The sequence below is a fragment of the Orcinus orca genome, chromosome 15, assembly GCF_937001465.1.
Source record: "Orcinus orca chromosome 15, mOrcOrc1.1, whole genome shotgun sequence".
In the NCBI taxonomy this organism is placed as follows: Eukaryota; Metazoa; Chordata; class Mammalia; order Artiodactyla; family Delphinidae; genus Orcinus; species Orcinus orca.
In genome coordinates this window covers 23,112,341-23,131,092 of record NC_064573.1, presented here as the reverse complement: position 1 = coordinate 23,131,092, position 18,752 = coordinate 23,112,341, and the positions used below count along the sequence as shown (strand labels likewise).

Genomic DNA, 18,752 nt, shown 5'->3' with positions numbered 1-18,752 from the left:
CCCGAGCGCTTGGCCCTGGCTGCTGGACGGTCAGGATTGGGTGACCGACTGAAATCACCCGTTACGGCACGGAGTAGGAGGGGCATTTGTCGCGGCAGCCTTTCGCGCCCGAGCCAACCCAGCCCCGCCTTTTCCCCGGCCCGGCCCCGCACCACTGCCCCGCCCCTGGCCCCGCTCAGCTGCGGCCCTGGGTAAACCTGGAAACGCAGGAGGCCTCTAAGCAGTGTTCCGCGAGCGCTGATGTGCGCTTGCGCGGTACCAAGACCCGGCGGGCAGTTTGAATTTCGCTCCCGGAGCCGGGTCTCGCCATCCTGGGCTTCCGGTGGAGACTCTAGGGGTCTTCTCGCCTCGCGACCGCACTGAGTGGGCCCTTTGCTCCTGGATCCGCATAAGGTTGGAGTCTGGTGTTGAGGATCCCGCCTTCGGAAGCGGGCGGAAGGCATTGCTTGGGCGGGGTGGGGGGCTCGGGGCGGTGCCGCGTAGGGCGGAAGAGAGGGCTTGACCTTGCTTCGCCCGGTTAGCCGGGGTGGATGCTTTAGACCTCATAAAACCTCGGAGTGAATAGTACCTGATTTCTTTCCTCCCTTCCCTCCACCTCCTTACCGACCCCAAATAGTAAAGCCGCAAACCCAACAGCATGGGAGAAATGCTTATCTGGACTCGTTTCTTTGAACTTACTGTGTTTTTCCTTAAAATTCTTGGGTCTTTAAGTTTTCAAAGAAAATGCCAATGTTGTCTTTGTGTGTAAGTAAAGGCATTTGTCCCCTTAAATCTATAAGGAAATGACACAGGCTTATCCCCTGTACCCTGGTTTGGGATGCATTAACTACAGAAAGCTCTAAGACAAGTCAGTGCTGGACTTTGGACAGAAACTGAATTTTGTAGAATTGAAAGATATTTCTCTTGAGTTTTTGTACTTTCTTTTCAGGGAGATGTGACTTACTGGGTATTTACCATTCTTGGATTTTGAAAGTGAATGTAAATTTGTCTGGCTTCCCTTTTTTTATAAATGTATATCTTTTTCTTCAGAGGCTTAAAGGATGGCCTCCTCAGATCTGGAACAATTATGCTCTCATATTAATGAAAAGATTGGCAATATTAAAAAAACTCTGTCATTAAGAAATTGTGGTAAGTAAAACAGATTCCACTGACTTTGTACATACACAATGCATTATGATTATTGTCCCACTTTGATATCTTATGCCTGGTTAAGTGAATGTATCTTAGAAAGGTAATTTTAAGTTTTGAATGGTGATTCTTAAAACAGTCTGCCCTCAGTATTTTGAATATTGCAGAGGATACTAAAATGTAAGTTACATTGAACAATGAACTAGCTATTAATTATATTTATTTACTTATGTTTTTCTGAGACACACAAGGCAGAATAGTAAGATTTGAAGGTTATTTAATGTTCCTAGTTTGAGAGCTAAGTAGAGATACTAAAAGACAAGGAAAAAACCAGAAGTGGAAAAGATCCACAGAGATAGAAGTAGCCCATAACCCATCTTACAGACTGCTTTGGAGGAAGCTGATCAATATATATCACTAGGAAACAACTAACTGAAAATGAAGTTAATTTTTTAAACATCCAGAAACTTGTAAATTGTAACCATCTTCCAAGATATTTTGAAGTGCTGAAAGTGGATGATGCAATGGAAGTGCAGAGAAGGAGGAGATCCTTGTGAAGTCTGGAAAAATATTGTTTACAAAAATGATGTACTTCCCAGCCGTATCTAGGAAAGCTAAAGATTTATTGATAGGTGGAATTCCATCTGCTGGGAAGATCCTGTTGAACTTTTATTGTAGTTTGTATTATGAATTGATAATTTAAAAAAATTCAAATATGAAATTATACTGTTGGAATGTCCCTTCAAATTATACATGTCCTTCTGAGACTTTGATATTATCCGCCTCTTGTTGGGAACCACTCATAAAGGGCCTCATCCATTTTACCGTTGGTGGCTGACATATTCTGTAGAAAGTTAAAGCTGAAGGGACTGTGGGTTCATCTTCTCAAGCCCCCTGGTCTCGCACATGAGGAAACTGAGGCTCAGAAGTCAGGTGACTTGCCCCGGTCCCCCAGCTCATGGGTAGTCAGTTGGAACTACAGGTTTTGTGTCCCGATTCCCAGTGTCGTACTTGTCTACTTCTATGCCACTTTTATTGAAAAATCTGAAAAAGGACATTTAGGTTTTTAATAAGTACTCTTCTTCAGATTCTCTTTCTGAGGGCATGATTACTATTGGAAAAATATAATTTAGAGATCTGTTAACGATCAAACCTTGAATTCAAATGACCCCATCAAAGCATGAAGCCTGGATGAAGCAGTCTGACCTGTTAGATAACTACACACTGGGTAACCATCATTTGTACGTGGAGAGAACAATTTGTCTGTTTGGTTCCATGGCCTATTTAGGAAAGCCTAGTAATTTGTTTGCCACTTTGGCTGCTGTAATTTACTAGATCACTACTATCAAAAGTAGTGAATTTATTTTACTATAAATCAGCAAACAAGGCCCTGAAATTTAGATGACGAAGTTATTTGAGATACCAGTATATCCAGCTAGTTGATTTACCCCCTGCAATTAATCTCAGCAGAGACATCAATACTCTAATTTACTTGTTAATTTCTTTTAGTTGTTATGAACCTACTGTCAAATGCAATTTGCATTGCTTTATTAGATTACGTCGATTAATAATAGTTTGCCTTTACTGAGTGCTTTACTAGGTTCCAAGCACAGTGCTCACCCATCTTATATGTACTTTCCTACTTCCCAGTAACCCTCTGAGGGCAGGTACTGGTGTCTCTGACTTCAGGCCTGGAGGCTTTAGCCATTTCACTCTACTGCATCTGTAATCTATAGATGTGGTCACAGGATGTTTTCAGTTATGTGTATTTCATGATTTGGTTGCTAGAAGTGAAGATGGAAAGATTTGATTGTGAGGATAGTTTTCCTTTTTGTGCTTTTGATCTGCCCTTAAAAATTCTTTTTTTTACTACTTCTCTTATTTCTAGGGCGGAGAGGACTCTGGTTTTCCCATCCTCGTATCTAGGAAGCTAGAGAGAGGGATTAGGAGGTGGGGTTGGGAATTTGAGAGCAGGCTACTCTCCGTTGCCTCCCACCCATTCTTGCAGGCCAGTCCAAACATAAGCTTATCTTCCTGGCCAGTGATTAGAATTTTTCAGGTTTACACATTCACTGAAGATACAGCCCATGAAGAGGGATCCTGGCCTCGTTAGGGATTCTCACTTTCAGCATCCTGTGCTTTGAAGTCCCAAAGCCTTGGCTCTTATCCCCATTAAAACCAAATATATTAGGTTGCTGAGAGTGGCAGCCTCCTCTCTCCAGCATTCCTCTGTACCTCGTCCCCCACCCCACCACCATTAGGGCTGCTGCAGCATCAGCTGACACGTACTGCCTGGTCTGTGGTTCGCTCTTCATGTGGAAGCCCTTGGTGATTTACCTTTTTCTCATAAGAGCTCGATTATGCATGTAAAGGAGTGTGTATTTTATCTAGCATTTCTAGGTGTTTTATTAGTGGAACAGTTCTCCAGAAGCAAAAGATTCAGGGGAAACAGTGTAATTATCTCTCCCTTCCTTTTTTTTCATATTACTTAGAAATGAGTTCTTAAGATTATCCATAGAGACAGTTCCTAGGGGCTGAAACAATAGTTCTTTCTCAACCCTCAGTGTCTCTTTAAGGTAGAGCTCTGTCCCAAGAGTTCAGTTGGATACATGTATGCTTTTTGCTTTTCTATACATTTTATTTTCCATTTTATCTTTATTAATAGGGCAAGAACCTACCTTGAAGACTATATTAAATAAAATAGGAGATGAGATCATTGTAGTAAATGAACTTCTAAATAAATTGGAATTGGAAATTCAGTATCAAGAACAAACCAACAGTTCACTCAAGGTAATGGTTTTCTAGTGAAAAAACAAAATAAAAAGGCGATAGATACAGACTCCCTAATCACCAGGGAATTCTTAAGGATTCTTTAAGTTTATAATGTTCTTAGCTTTGTAAGTTATTATTAACGGTAAAGAGTGCCATTTGCATTTTATTTTCCCAGTATAAAGGACTCCAGAGTTCCAGATGTGTTTCTTCCTCCATGCTGGTAGCCAGTCTATTTACTAAAAAGGAATATTTCCTAAATAATTCTTTTTTTCTTTTTTTTTTTGGCTGTGTTCGGTCTTTGTTGTGGTGCGTGGGCTTTGTCTAGTTGCGGCAAGCGGGGGCTACTCTTCCTTGCAGTGCGCAGGCTTCTCATTGCGGTGGCTTCTCTTGTTGTGGAGCACGGGCTCTAGGCGTGCGGGCTTCAGTAGTTGCAGCATGAGTGCTCATTAGTTGCGGCACGCAGGTCCTAGAGCATGCGGACTTTAGTAGTTGCGACGCGTGGGCTCAGTAGTTATAGCGCATGGGCTTAGTTGCTCCGTGGCATGTGGGATCTTCCCAGACCAGAAATTGAACCCATGTCCCCTGCATTGGCAGGCAGATTCTCAACCACTGCGCCACCAGAGAAGTCTCTCCTAAATAATTCTTGGTAGGTTTAATTTAAATAAATGATCTCCTGGGAGCGTGGTGTAGGAGGAATGCCTGCCCTGGGGTTTGGAGATGTGGATTCTCACCCTGGCTCCCCGAAGCACCTTCTGCCACCCTGAGAAGGTCATTTTTCCTCTTGGGGTTTCAGTGTCCTCACTTGAAAAGTAATGGGTCATACTGAACTATTTCTTGGGTCCCTTCTATTCTGCATTTCTCTATTTCTATAGAATATAGTATAAGGATTCTCAAGCAAAGAAAAACTTGAGCCTCATTCACATTTTATTCTAAATAAGCCTTCACCTAATCAAAGTGCTAGTGTACTTTCTGATGGGATGGGAAACTATTCAATCTGTACCATAATTACCTCATGCTCTTAGAGCCATTGATATGGTCAAGGTGGCCTCTCTGGTCCTTTTCAAGCCTTATAATCTTCAATGTGTGTAAAGATTTTTCAGCTCTGGGACTGGGCATGATTGTGCCTATCCTACTATCAGTTGAAATGAAATTAGTATCTCTGAACATCATTCATCTCTTTAAAAGAAAGATGTTATACAAATTCAAAACAGAAACCAATAATGGTTTCACTTCTACCCTGCCCAAGAATGCCCAGGGTTAGGTGTGGGTTTCGAGAATGTTCAACTCAGGATTAAAGACTATTTGGAATTTTTGTTTACATTATGATTGAAAATCAGATGATGGGAATCCGAAGGTACAGAGTATTTTTCTTATTAAATTTGCGTGAGTTCATAACCTCAAGTTCTAGAGAAAGTTAAATAAAGACAACACAAAATGAAAGTGGTTATGATCAAGTAGGAATTTTCATTAAGCTGGAATATATGAAAGCCATTCCAAGCAGTATCTCATCGTTGTGTTCTGGGAATGCATTCTCACTCTGGTGCTGGGGAACGTTTGCTAAGTCAACAAAAGCACTTTACCAGAATGAGAAACATAAATCTTTCATATACTTTTCAGTTGCTTCCCAAGGTTAAAGTATTTTAGAAAGACATGAATGTCAACCCTGCCTGTTGTAATGTTATTCTAACAATTGTCCTCTGAAAAAATCCAGTAGAGAAAAATAATATATCGCCATCCAAAATCAGCTCGAGAACCAAAGGGCTCTTTTTAAATATTGCTGTATTCAGTGCTTTTTCACCGCTCTGCGTTTTGAATACTCAGAATCATTGTGATTGTGGTACGTAGTCTTTCATGCTCTTTTTTTAAAAAATTAATTTGGCTGCGCTGGGTCTTAGTTGCAGCATGCAGCATCTTCGTTGCCGCATGCGGGATCTTTGTTGCGGCATGCGGGCTCTTAGTTGCGGCATGCGGGATCTAGTTCCCTGACCAGGGATCGAATCTGGGCCCACTACATTGGGAGTGCAGAGTCTTTACCGCTGGACCACCAGGGAAGCCCCTTTCATGTTCTGTCTAACATGTTAAAACACACACAGGCAGGACAGATGCTTATTTGTGAGCTTTTTCTTTTTTTATTTTAGGAACTCTTTGAATGTCTTGAAGAAGATTATAAAGATGTGGAACATCTCAAAGAAAACATTCCTCCCCATTTGCCTCAAGTAACAGTAACCCAGAACTTGTAAGTATGTTTATAATTATTTTTACTATCTGGTTTTATCAAACTATTAAAACAAACACTTCAAATCTTTTTGCTTTTCTATATGCTTGCAATTTTGTTAGTGATTATCCAGGGTTTTGTTTTGTTTTGTTTTGTTACTTATACAAGAAATAGTCTTTCCCCCATCTTTACCAGTTTTCTTATCCCACAGTCTCTGGGAAAAATGTCCCCCCTCTTTCCCAAGGGTAAGTCTCCTCTAGACTGTCTTTTTCTACTTTTTCTCATTTCTTTCCCTTAGAGCAGAGTTTGTCAACCTTGGCTCTATTGGCATTTTAGGTCAGATAATTCTTTTTTGTGAAAATAGCATGTTTAGTAGCATCCCTGCCCTCTTCCAACTAAATATCAGTAGCCTCCTCTATCCCCTCCCACCTCCACCCCTCCACCCAGTTGTGACAATGAAAAATGTTGCCAGACATTGCCATATGTCTTCTGCGGGGCAGAATTTCCCCTGACCCTTGAGAACCACTGCCTTAGGGTAAAACTAAACTTAATGAGCTTCCCATCTTAAAAACAGCTCACGGAACAAAAACTTAGCTCTATTTTTACCCTCAAAGTACTGTCCTACCTCTGTCTGTTCACTGCCAGTGTATGTTCGTGCCTGCCCTTTTCCTGAAGCCCCTAAAACCTAGCCTTTGGCTGTTAATTACTACCATACTTATGAAAATGATTGTTTGAAGGTCACAAAGAGGTAAAAAATACCTCTTCTGCCCTGATTCTTCTCACATTTTATTTTGCTGCCCATCTTTTTGAAATTCTGTTATTTGCACTGCCACTGTGCTTTCTTAGTTGTCATCCTACATCTTCGACTAGGCTGCCTCCTTTTTCTCTGCCCTCTTTTAAATTACAAGTGTGTCCTAAAGCTCTGTTTTACTCACGCTTAAACTTAACACCATTATTAATGCTCTCAAATGTCCAACTCTGGCCTTGACATGGCATCTAGTTCTGTTTTAATCGCTTGCTGGGAATCTCATGAATGAGCTGTTCTCTCCTCCAGCTTTGCGTGTCTAAGACTAAACTGTCTCCTTGTTACCCACCCATCACCTAGACAGGAACTCGGCATCTTCAACCTGTCTCTCTGTCTCGTAGCCCCAGCCGTCCATTCGGCCTCTGCGGGGTTTTGTCTGTCCCTGCCCTCCCTCTGATTGCCTGGCTCCACGAGATCTTCCGTCATCTTTTGTCTTCATGATTGGGGAGCTCCTGTGTTTTGTCTTTCCAGTATGTCTCCACTCCCATCTCTCCAGTCCTCTGCCCAAAACTGTATTTCTTTTTTTCTTTAACTTTATTGAAGTATAGTTGATTTACAAAATTGTATTTCTAAAAGGGGGCTCCAAGTATGTAAAAACATTCCATGGCTAACTTAACTTTTTAACTTCCGAATGTATCGTATATACAGAAAAGTAATTAGTGTAAATTAAAGTAATTAGTGTAAATTAAAGAAGCATGGTAAACATCAGCGTATCCACCAGTCAGATTAAGAAATAGGACACTCCAGTACCTACAGCACTTTTTCTATTGCAGACCCTCCCTCTATCAAAGAGGTAATCATCCTGGAGTTTATGATAATCACAGTTTTGCGTATGTGTTTACACAAACAACATACTGCTTAAGTTTGAAAACTGAAAGGAAGGCACGAACCTTGCTGTGTAGGAAAAGAGCCATGTTGCTGCTGATAGTTGAAGGTCTCCAGGAACAGATAAGCTCAACAGAGTCCCTTGTATGTCAGGATACCTTGGAATTTCACTCCAAGAAGAGAAAATTAGTGGGCAAGGTCATGAATAAATGCTAGGAACAGAGGTCATCATAGGATATCTGCCAGGGTTGTTGGGCTGGACATTGGCTCCCCAGCAGGAATATGGCCCGAGGAATAGGAGGAATTTTCTTCTAAACTCACTATGGCCTAGCATCAACTTTTAGGGCCAGGCCACAGCAGAACCTTTCTATAGGTAGAAATGGTTATTTTCAGTTGATACACACAGCAGGGCCTAAAGATAAGCAAGTACAGGTAAGAATCAGCCAGGCTTACCGTGGAGTCTCAGGTTAGGATTCATGTAAGGATCGTGCTACCATAACATTGGGCATCTTCTTCTTGACAACCCACCACGTGGCCGTATCCTCATCACACCACCTCAGTCAGGCCTGGTTGCTCTCTGTGTCTGGTACTCAGCTGTCATCTTGGGATCTCACTTCCCTGTCTTTCCTGGGATTCCCTTCCCTTGCTCCTGGGTTGGATCTTCTCTTTCCTGTATTCCATCTCCATTTATCGCTTGACTTGCTGCTGGCAACAGGGCTCCATTCCTTCCTTGGCAGTTAAACAACCTAAAGATACAGCCTATTTGTAGACTCTATTTGCTTGTGGGTAGGAGCTATATTAGGCTTCTCATTGACTCCAGAAATTGGGCAGGACTGAGCCAAGCGTGACCCATACTCATTGCTGGCAACTAAAATGAGTCTGTAGCAGGCAGGATTGATATAGTAAGTCCTTACTTACGAACCTTCAAGTTGCAAACTTTCAAAGATGTGAACATGCTTTCGCATGTCCAGTCATGTTAGTTAGTTCATGTGTCTGGCGTACGTTGCCACATGTGGGCATTGTCACATGTGTGCATCCTCTACAAGTGGTTGTGCTTTTGTGTACTTTGCTGTACAGTATTGTATAGAGTACAGTAGTACAGTATCTTTATTTCAAGCCCGGGATATCCAGAAACAAGAGTAAAAGCAGCGGTGATGTAGCTGGTACTGCTAAGAAGCGTCAGCTGTTGTATTGCACGACTGTACTTTTCAAGGCACTGTACTGTAAGATTAAAAATGTTTTCTTTATTTTTTGTGTGTGTTTTTTAGGTATGGTCTGTGTGAAAAGTATATAAACCTATTACAGCACAGTACTATATAGCTGATTGTGTTAGTTGGGTACCTAGGCTAACTTGTTGGACTTAGGAACAAATTGGACTTAGGAACGCACTCTTGAAACGGAACTCATCTGTATGTAGGGGACTTATTGTACTAGCAACCAATGGGATAAATTAGAAAGATAGAAATGTAAGGTGATTGATGTTTCCATGTCCAGAAATAGGGAAGTCAGGAAGAAAAGCCATTTAGAAGTTAAATTCAACTTTACGCATATTGACTTTGAGGAACCAGTGGGGTAACTGATGAAGATGTTTGGCGCATGTTCTACTTACACCATGTTTTGAGTGTGTAAACAACAATTATATTACTGAGGATTTAGGGACTTGCTTTTTTAACATTCTCACTATTCAGATCTTCATGAGCATTAGGGGTAGGGATAGAAAAAAAGGTTGGCTATAAACTTATAACAAGATGAATCATGTGTTTGATACTGATCATTTTCAGTTGCAAAGCTTTCTGGTATGCTGCAGAATTCTGACGATTACCTGTACATCTGTGCATCTCTATTCTGTAGTGTTAATGGATCAGATCTTGACCCTGAAGAACCCGTCAAAGTTGAAGAAGCTGCACCCACAAAGAAGCCCTCCAAAGAACAAAAAAATGTTAAAGAAATGCCATTTGTAACTTCTGATGAGTTTAGTGGCATTCCTGCGTAAGTATTTAAGATAAATTTTAAGATAAATTCAACTCTTTAATAATCAACATACATGTTGATAAGTATAAGCCTTGATTATATTAATTGTAACATGCTGTGTTCCAACATCGATCTTTTCTAAAATAGTTTTACATTGTACTGCGAAAATGCAGGAAATCTTTTGTTGAAGATGTTTAAAACTATGTTTTTTGGGATTCCCTGGTGGCGCAGTGGTTGAGAGTCCACCTGCCGATGCAGGGGACATGGGTTCGTGCCCCGGTCCAGGAAGATCCCACATGCCGCGGAGCGGCTGGGCCCGTGAGCCATGGCCACTGAGCCTGCGCGTCCGGAGCCTGTGCTCCACAATGGGAGAGGCCACAACAGTGAGAGGCCCGCGTACCGCAAAAAAACAAACAAACAAACAAAAAAAACCTATGTTTTTTGTTTAGTTGTAAAACCTTTTCATAGAGAGATCTAGAGATGGATCAATTTGTTGTTGAGTCCTCTCAGGGTCATTTTATGATACAGATTTATCCAGTTACATTTCGGAAGTAGCTTCAGTTTTGCTGCAATTTTAAGGAAAGTGAGTGTGTTGTATAGGTTTGAGAATTAGAACAGAGAGTGCTGTGTTTGTTCGGTTTCCATTTGTCCATTAACTTATGCCACACACTTGTTTGAGTCTGTGCTGAGGAAAAGAATACAGGGTGAATAAGACAAGATGCCTCCCCTGAGAGAGGGCTCCTTTGCTCTTCACAGATGACATGGGGAACCAATTATGGAAATCCGTGTTTTTAAACTCTCATAATTCCAGGGCTTTACTTAACTTCTGGCTTTATATTATTACATTCCTTGTTACTTTCTTATACAAATAATGCACGTTGTTAGAAAATGTTTGTTGTTAGAAGATAACTCATCTGTAATTCCACCACTCAGACAAGAGAGAGTATTTCCTTCTATATTTTAACTTCACCTACATAACAAGTTGTTTCTGATTGTCATTACAACAATGTAGTTATTCTGTGAATATAGTTTACTTACTTTTTTTTTATCATGAGCATTTTTCCATCATTAACTATCATGGAAAACTTGGATTTTAATAGTTGTATAATAGTTATTAAGTATAAAAGTTATTAAGTATTTGGGTTGATTGCATTGTTATGAAGAATGGTGCAATGAAGTTTCTTTTGAACAAGTCTATTTTATAATTCCTTATTTCCTTGAGATAGTGTCCTAGGAGGAGAATCCCTGGGGCAAAGGGCATGATTATTTTACTTGTCTGAGAGTTGTCCATCTGGATTTTGTTGTTTGTTTTTTAATTAATAGACTTCATTTGTTAGAACAGTTTTAGGTTTATAGAAAAATTGAGCAGATAGTACATTGTTCTCATACCTGAAAACAGTTTCCCCTATTACTAACATCTTGCATTAGTGTGGTACATTTGTTATCATTGATAAACCAGTCTAGATACTATTAACTAGATGTTAACTAAAGTCTGTAGTTTATATTGGGGTTCACTCTTTATGTTGTACAGTCTATGGATTTTGACAAATGCGTAATGTCATGTGTCCACCATGATAAGAATAGTTTCACTGCCCTAAAAATACCCTGTATGCCACCCTTTCATCTCTCCCCACTGAGCCCCTGGCAGCCACTGATCTTTTTACTGTCTCTATAGTTTCCCTTTTCCTGGGTGTCCTATAGTTGGAGTCATACACTGTAGCCTTAGTAATATGCATTTAAGGTTCCCCTCGTGTCTTTTCATGGCCTGATAGCTCATTTCTTTTTATCACTGACTAATATTACATCGTGTAGGTGTAGCACAGTTTGTTTATTCATTCATCTGTTGAACAACATTTTGGTTACTTCCAGTTTGGGGCAATTATGACTGAAGCTGCTGTGAACATTCACGTGCAGGTTTTTGTGTGGACATGTTTTCACCTCACTTGGGTCAACACCTAGGAGTATGATGGCTGGATCCTATGGTAAAACTGTTTAGCTTTGTAAGAAGCTGTCCAACTGTCTCCCAGAGTGGCTGTACCATTTTGCATTCCCAGCAGAATGAGAGTTCCTGTTGTTCCCCATACTCACCTGTATTTAGTTTTGTCCGTTTTTTTCTATTAGCTATTCTAGTAAGTATAATGTACCTGATTGCTTTACTTTTCAGTTTCCTGATGACATAGGATGTTGACCATCTTTTCAAATGCATAGTAGCCACTTGAAAAATATCTGGCAGTTTTACTGTTCTGAGACTAGGAATGAGGCTGACAGTTCTCTTTAGTTTTTTTGTTTGTTTGTTTGATTTGGTCACTTGGTCCTTTCCTTTATTGACAGCTTTATTGTCGCTAAAATTCTGTTTGATGCTATTCGGTTTTTTAAATTGTCGTTGTTATTGTTGTTGCTCATCGGCTGAGCTAAAGGGAAGAACAAATGGCTGTGAGAACATTGGAATAGAAGGGTCTTCAGAAAATGCTTCCTTGAAGGAAGGATATTAGAATAGTCATGGTAGAGTTTTTTTTTTTTTTTTTTGCGGTATGCGGGCCTCTCACTGTTGTGGCCTCTCCTGCTGCAGAGCACAGGCTCCGGACGCACAGGCCCAGCGGCCATGGCTCACGGGCCCAGCCGCTCCGCGGCATGTGGGATCTTCCCAGACCGGGGCACGAACCGGTGTACCCTGCATCGGCAGGCGGACTCCCAACCACTGCGCCACCAGGGAAGCCCTAGAGTATTCATTTTTAAACTAAGGAGTTATTTAACGAATGAGAGAAGTTAGAAGATTAGGATAAGGAAGAATGTGTTCCAAGCATAGGACTTTATTTATCTTTAAAAAGTTAATACAGGGTTTTCCTGGCGGCGCAGTGGTTGTGAGTCCGCCTGCCGATGCAGGGGACGCGGGTTCGTGCCCCGGTCCAGGAAGATTCCACATGCCACGGAGCGGCTGGGCTCGTGAGCCATGGCCGCTGAGCCTGCGCGTCCGGAACCTGTGCTCCGCAACGGGAGAGGCCACAGCAGGGAGAGGCCCGCATACCGCAAAAAAAAAAAAAAAAACCAAAAAAAAAAAGAAAAGTTAATACTGAGATGGAATTAAAGTAGAAAACGTTGGCACTTGTTTTGAGGAAATTAGGAAATAGTTCACATGATTTAAAGGAATTGCATTGTGTTGAGCTGTGGCATCAACTGTGGAAATTGCGGTTAGAGAAGGGTGAGCTGTGACAGGGCGAGAGAGAGTCATGGGCATATCCACACTAACAAACGCAGTAAGGTAGATAGCTAGTGGGAAGCAGCCGCATGGCACAGGGATATTGGCTCGGTGCTTTGTGACAGCCTGGAGGGGTGGGATGGGGAGGGTGGGAGGGAGGGAGACGCAACAGGGAAGACATATGGGAACATATGTTTATGTATGACTGATTCACTTTGTTATAAAGCAGAAACTAACACACCATTGTAAAGCAATTATACCCCAATAAAGATGTTAAAAAAAAAAAGAAAAATGAGTGGTGAAAATGAATCTAGAAAGGAAGGGAATAATGAAAATGAATGGGTTTTGGTCAATATGAACATTTTCCTTTAAACATATTTATGTATTATTTTATCTTAAGGAAGTTTCGATTAGAAAACTGCCCCTTTGAATAGAGGCAAAGGACAGAGTTTAACATAATGAATCCATGATTTATTGAAGGGAAAAATTGAAGCAGATCATGAAAATTTTGTTTTTGGTCTGTACAGACCACTCAGAATCAAGGGTCTCCTATTCTTATATTCTAAGACCCTGATGACTGGGAGGATGGGCAGGAGGGAGATTGGATTGGAAGAATGGGCTTTAGTGTGAAAGAGACAATGCTTAAGGGCATTTGAGTTCAGAATGAATAGTGAGCTGTCCGTCGAGGCTGCCTGTAGTTCTCCTCTGCTGGCCAACTGTGCAGCTTAACTTCCGGGCCCTTTTGTCCCTTTGCAGCCCCTGCACCATCAGTTCTTCTTCGTCTCGATCAGCATGGTCATCTTTGTTGTCACATTTGTCATCCTTCATCTCCTCTTCCCCCTCTTCCTCCTCCTTTTTTCTTTTTCTCTCTGAACAGATCCATTTTTGCAGGAAACTAGAGTGGTATGAGTTATATAATTTATTAATATTTAAATTTTTCTTTCCCTTGCTCACAAACATTTAAAAATATTTCAATAAACTTCTATTTGCAATTAATCAGTCTATTTGAATCAGAGTTTGAAAGCCTATTTTAAATTGTAATGTTAATTCTGTAGGTGGAGAATAGGAATTTATGTATCCAGACATAACTAGGGAAGATAAGCACTAATATATTGTGGTCTCTAATATTTCAACGGTTGAGATGTGTCTGGTTTATTTGGAAGTTGGTATAAAATTTTTTATATAGAGTACTAATAGCTTTGCTACTGTATAAAGTCATCATATGTAAATGTTTTGCAAAGAAAACAATTGTGTATGATGATTCTTTAGAAAAATTAATCATTTTCTTTGTTACAGGTACATGAAATCACGCTTAACCTATTGTCAAATTAATGATGTTATTAAAGAAATCAACAAGGCAGTAGTTAGTAAATATAAGATCTTACATCAACCAAAAAAGTCCATGAGTTCTGTGGCCAGAAATCTCTATCACAGATTTATTGATGAAGAAACGAAGGAAACCAAAGGTAAAATGAGGGTATATATATGTGTACATGTCAACTGTTTGGAATGTAACTAAACATGAGAAACAAGATTAATTCCAGAAACTTCTAACTCTAGAGAGGTAGTTCTCAATCAGGGGCAGTTTTCCCACCAGGGAACATTTGGCCATCTCTGGAGACATTTTTAGTTGTTATAGCTGGGGTTGGAGGTGCTGCTGGCATCTAGTGAGCAGAAACCAGAGATGCAGCTGAAGTACCCTATAATGCGCAAGACAGCCCTGACAAAATGAATTATCAGCCTAAAATGTCTGTAGTGCCGAGGCTGAGAAATACGGCATTAGAGTCTATTATGGAATGATATCCAATATTTTCAGAATTAGAATAGTAATGATGACGGTTGTTCATGCTTATACTATAGCGCTTACTGTGTGCCAGATAGTGTACTAAGGGCTTTAGTCCTCACAGCATCCTTATGAGTTGTGTACTATTATTATTACTGTTTTTCAGAGTAGGCAAAGAAGGCTTAAGTTACTTGCCCGAGGTCATTCAGTTAAGTGATAAAGCTGCTGTGGGTTTCATTCTCTTAACCACTACCATATCGCGTCTTGAAAAGTGAATTGTTCAGAAGATACCAGCAGATAGCCAGTGATATAATAAGCAGGGCTACATTTCTGAAATGCTACAGTAAACATTATGCAACTTCAGTTTAAAGAATAATTATTATTTTAGCAAGAATACCAGTTCTCACTGTGCTTGGATAATGATAGGAAAAAGTGATTAATGCCATTCGTAGTCATAATGTAATACATTAAAGACTCATCTTGAAAGTTGTCCTAATAAAAATTAGCATTAATATCTTTATTTTCAGGCCATTATTTTGTAGTGGAAGCTGACATAAAGGAGTTCACAGCTTTGAAAGTTGACAAGAGATTTCACGTGATACTGAATATTTTACGACACTGCCGGAGGCTATCAGAGGTCCGAGGGGGAGGACTTACCCGATATGTTATAACATAAGGCCCTTGTGAGCTTTTGAACCAGCCAACAGTAGGGGATAGAGGCTATTCCTATAGTTTCCTTATATGTAATTTCTTTATATATAATTTCTTTAGCCGTTTCATTTTCATTTTCTTTGTTTCTTGTAAAAATAAAACTTAAAAATAAATAAAGCATGTATATTTTAAAATCTACTTCCTTACAGTAAATATTTAATCACCTACCATGTGAGCCTCTGTTCTAGGCATAAAAATGTTCATATTTAGTTTTTGTGCTTAGTGACAGTGCTGCTGACCCCAGTAAGACGGTTGCAAATGTGATAATAAAAGTCAAATTTCAAGAAGATAAGATCAAGGATATCCAGGCTCTTTGGAATTAAAGGTCATTAGTGTCTAAATTCCACTAATGATATTTCAGTCAATAGGCAAAAGCTGGATTTGGAGGCAGCCCATCCACGTGGTTATTCTGCTTTCCCATGTGTGGTTAAGGAACAGCTTACCTGAAATGCGTTCAGTGTAAATCAGTCTGTAAACATTGGCCTGTAATGAAATTGTAATAAAAGTATTTTGAGATGAAAAAGATGATAAAATAAGACGTGTAAGGTCATGGAAAATGAGTGGGTGGATTGTAAGAATTTAATGGAGTTTCTTTTGCGCACTTAGGGAGGTTGTTAGTCTATGTCTTAGTGAGCATTCTCCAGAGAAACAGAACCAAAAGGCTATCTATCTATCTATATCTACCTCTATATCTATCTATCATCTATCTATCTGTCTTTTTATCTATCTATCATCTATCTATTGACTGTCTCTTCTATCTCTATCTATCTATCTAATTCTCTCCTATCTCTTCTATCTATCTCCCCAATCTATCTATCTCTCTGCCTATCCATTCTATCTATCTATCTATCTATCTATCTATCTGCCTATCTATCTATGGAGATTCATTATGAGGGATTGGCTCATGTGATCATGGAGGCTGAGAGGCCCTCAGGTCTGCTGTCCGCAAGCTTATGGATTATGGAGGCCCAGGAAAGCTGGTGATGTGATTCAGTCTGAGTGTGAAGGCCTGAGAACCAGGGGAGCCAGGCCAGAGCAGATGAGACGAGATGTTACAGCTGAGCAGTGAGGCAGGAAAAAAGAGCAAATTCCTCCTTCCTTCCTCCTCCTTTTGTTCTGTTCACGTCGTGGATGGACGGGAGGACGCCCACCCACACAGGGGAGGGTAGTCTGTTTCACTGAGTCCACTGATTCCAATGCTTATGATTTGGTTTAGCTGTACCATCTGGTTTGTAGGAAACACAAGGAATAGAGAAAAAAGTTAAATGTTATCATGAAGAAGCAATCAGACAAATCCAGATATGACATAAGTAAGGTGATGTCTTAAACACAAGTCAGTAACAGAAAAGAATAAAGGGCTCCTGTTCTAGATTAAAAGACTAAGAGCTTAGTCAAATATAAACCGTGAACCTTGATTCCGTTTGAAAAAAAGATTGATGGACAATTATAGAAATTTTAATATAGGTTGTGTATTAGATGCTGTGAGAGAACTAGTATCCGTTTTCTTAGTTATGATAATAGTCATGGTTATGAAGGAGAGTATCCTTATTTTCTGCAGGTGCATCTGAGGTATTTATTTAGGGATAAAACAATATGCTTTAAAATGGCTAAGCAATATAATTGGATACATACATACACACATAGAGCGGATATGGTCAAGTGTTGTTTGATCTAGCTGATGGTTAGAACAGCATTCGTTGTATTATTCTCTCTAATTTTATGTGTTAACATTTTTTTCCTAATAAAATTTAGAATACTTGTGAAACAAATGTACTGAGTAGATATTTACATTTCATGAAAACACAGATCAGAACTTGCAGGCTGGTGACGTGAAGCTGCGAAGGAAGGATTGTGAGCCATCAGTCATGAGCTCATGTGCCCCTTCAGGCACTTGTGAACTTCAAGTTCCTGTATCCATGCTTCCCAGCACTGCTCACTGAGCCCAGGCTGGGTGTTTGAACTTGATGCGTTAGATGAAATTTCTTGAATTATGCTGGATGTAAATATTATTATGTTTACACACAAAGCAATGTGTTGGGCATCTAACTTCTGCACTGAGTAATAATGATGCACAGTGTACAAAGCTTGATACCTGGGAAATGTGTAACTTTTAGTGAACCATGTTTTCAAATAAGCTTAGGCAGGACGTATGCTCTGCTGTGATGAACATGGACAGATGTTCATTTCTAATGCAGGTTTAACTCGATGAACCTACTTGCCTGTCTTTTTAACAACTGTAGTGCAGTTTCAGACTCATATTTTAAATCGAGGATCAATGCAGCAACTCACAAAGCTCAAGTAATTAAAATTCCCTTCCTCTGATGGGTCAACATGACAAATGTGGACACTTCTAATTACAAAAGTTTTCTTGGCAGAGTGATTGTGAGCTGTGCCTCAGCTGTATACTAAAAATTACAACTCTAATCCTTAATCGTGACTCAGAAATCAGATTATTTCTTGGGGATACTCTCTTTAACTTTACCAAATAATTCAGCAACATGGTGCATCAAAAAGAAAACTTAAGCCTCAGAAACCTGGTTCTAGTCCTACCTCTGCCATTTGCTCTCTCTTGGTTCTACCTTCAAATATTTGACCCCTTCTCAGGGACTTCCCTGGTAGGGCAGTGGTTAAGAATCTGCCTGCCAATGCAGGGGACATGAGCCCTGGTCCGGGAAGATCCCACGTGCTGCGGAGCAGCTAAGCCCGTGCGCCACAACTACTGAGCCTGCACTCTAGAGCCTGCGAGCCACAACTACTGAGCCTGCATACCACAACTACTGAAGTCTGCATGCCTAGAGCCCGTGCTCTGCAACAAGAGAAGCCACTGCAATGAGAAGCCTGCGCGCAGCAACAAAGACCCAATGCAGCCATAAATAAATAAATAAATGATATAATCATACTTCAAAAAAAAAAAAAAATGACCCCGTCTCACAAGCTACCACCCTGGTTCCAAACATCTCCCCTGGATTAATTCAAAGCTTCCTAACTGGTCTCTGTGTTAATTCTTGCCCTGTTGCTGTCTATGCCCAGCATGAGTCTCCCCAGACCTTTGCACTGGCTGTTGCCTCTGCCCGGAAAGTTCCTCATCCTTCACCCATGTGACCCTCCCCCTTACCTCTTTTATATCTGCTCAAATGTCATTTGATCCCTTAGGGCTTCTTGGACTACCTTACATTTATATTTACATCTCCCTCTGCAACACTTTCTCTCCTTCCCTGCTTTATTTTCCTTCCTAGCACGAATGTCTATCTCACGGTTTATATATTTTACCAATTTATTTGTCTTTCTCTTCCCACTAGAATATAAACTACAGACACTAGGAGTTTTTGTCCCTTTTATTCACTGT

At 40.4% G+C, this 18,752-nt stretch overlaps 1 protein-coding gene across 3 annotated transcripts in view; it reads left to right on the top strand.

Annotated features, from left to right (window-relative positions):
• Positions 1-15,544, top strand: part of SKA1 (spindle and kinetochore associated complex subunit 1) — a 36,451-nt gene extending 20,907 nt beyond the window's left edge. For 2 of the 3 annotated variants that reach the window (XM_049697898.1, XM_049697899.1), the window contains 6 exons: positions 1,030-1,128; positions 3,794-3,918; positions 6,039-6,136; positions 9,597-9,734; positions 14,209-14,378; positions 15,223-15,544. In XM_049697898.1, the coding sequence (XP_049553855.1) occupies positions 1,041-1,128; positions 3,794-3,918; positions 6,039-6,136; positions 9,597-9,734; positions 14,209-14,378; positions 15,223-15,371 (768 nt within the window). In that variant the 5' untranslated portion in view covers positions 1,030-1,040 and the 3' untranslated portion in view covers positions 15,372-15,544. Of the gene's footprint in view, positions 1-178; positions 394-1,029; positions 1,129-3,793; positions 3,919-6,038; positions 6,137-9,596; positions 9,735-14,208; positions 14,379-15,222 lie in introns of those variants that run through there. The other variant, XM_033421428.2, reaches the window with a different exon arrangement.
• The last annotated feature ends 3,208 nt before the right edge of the window (positions 15,545-18,752 follow it).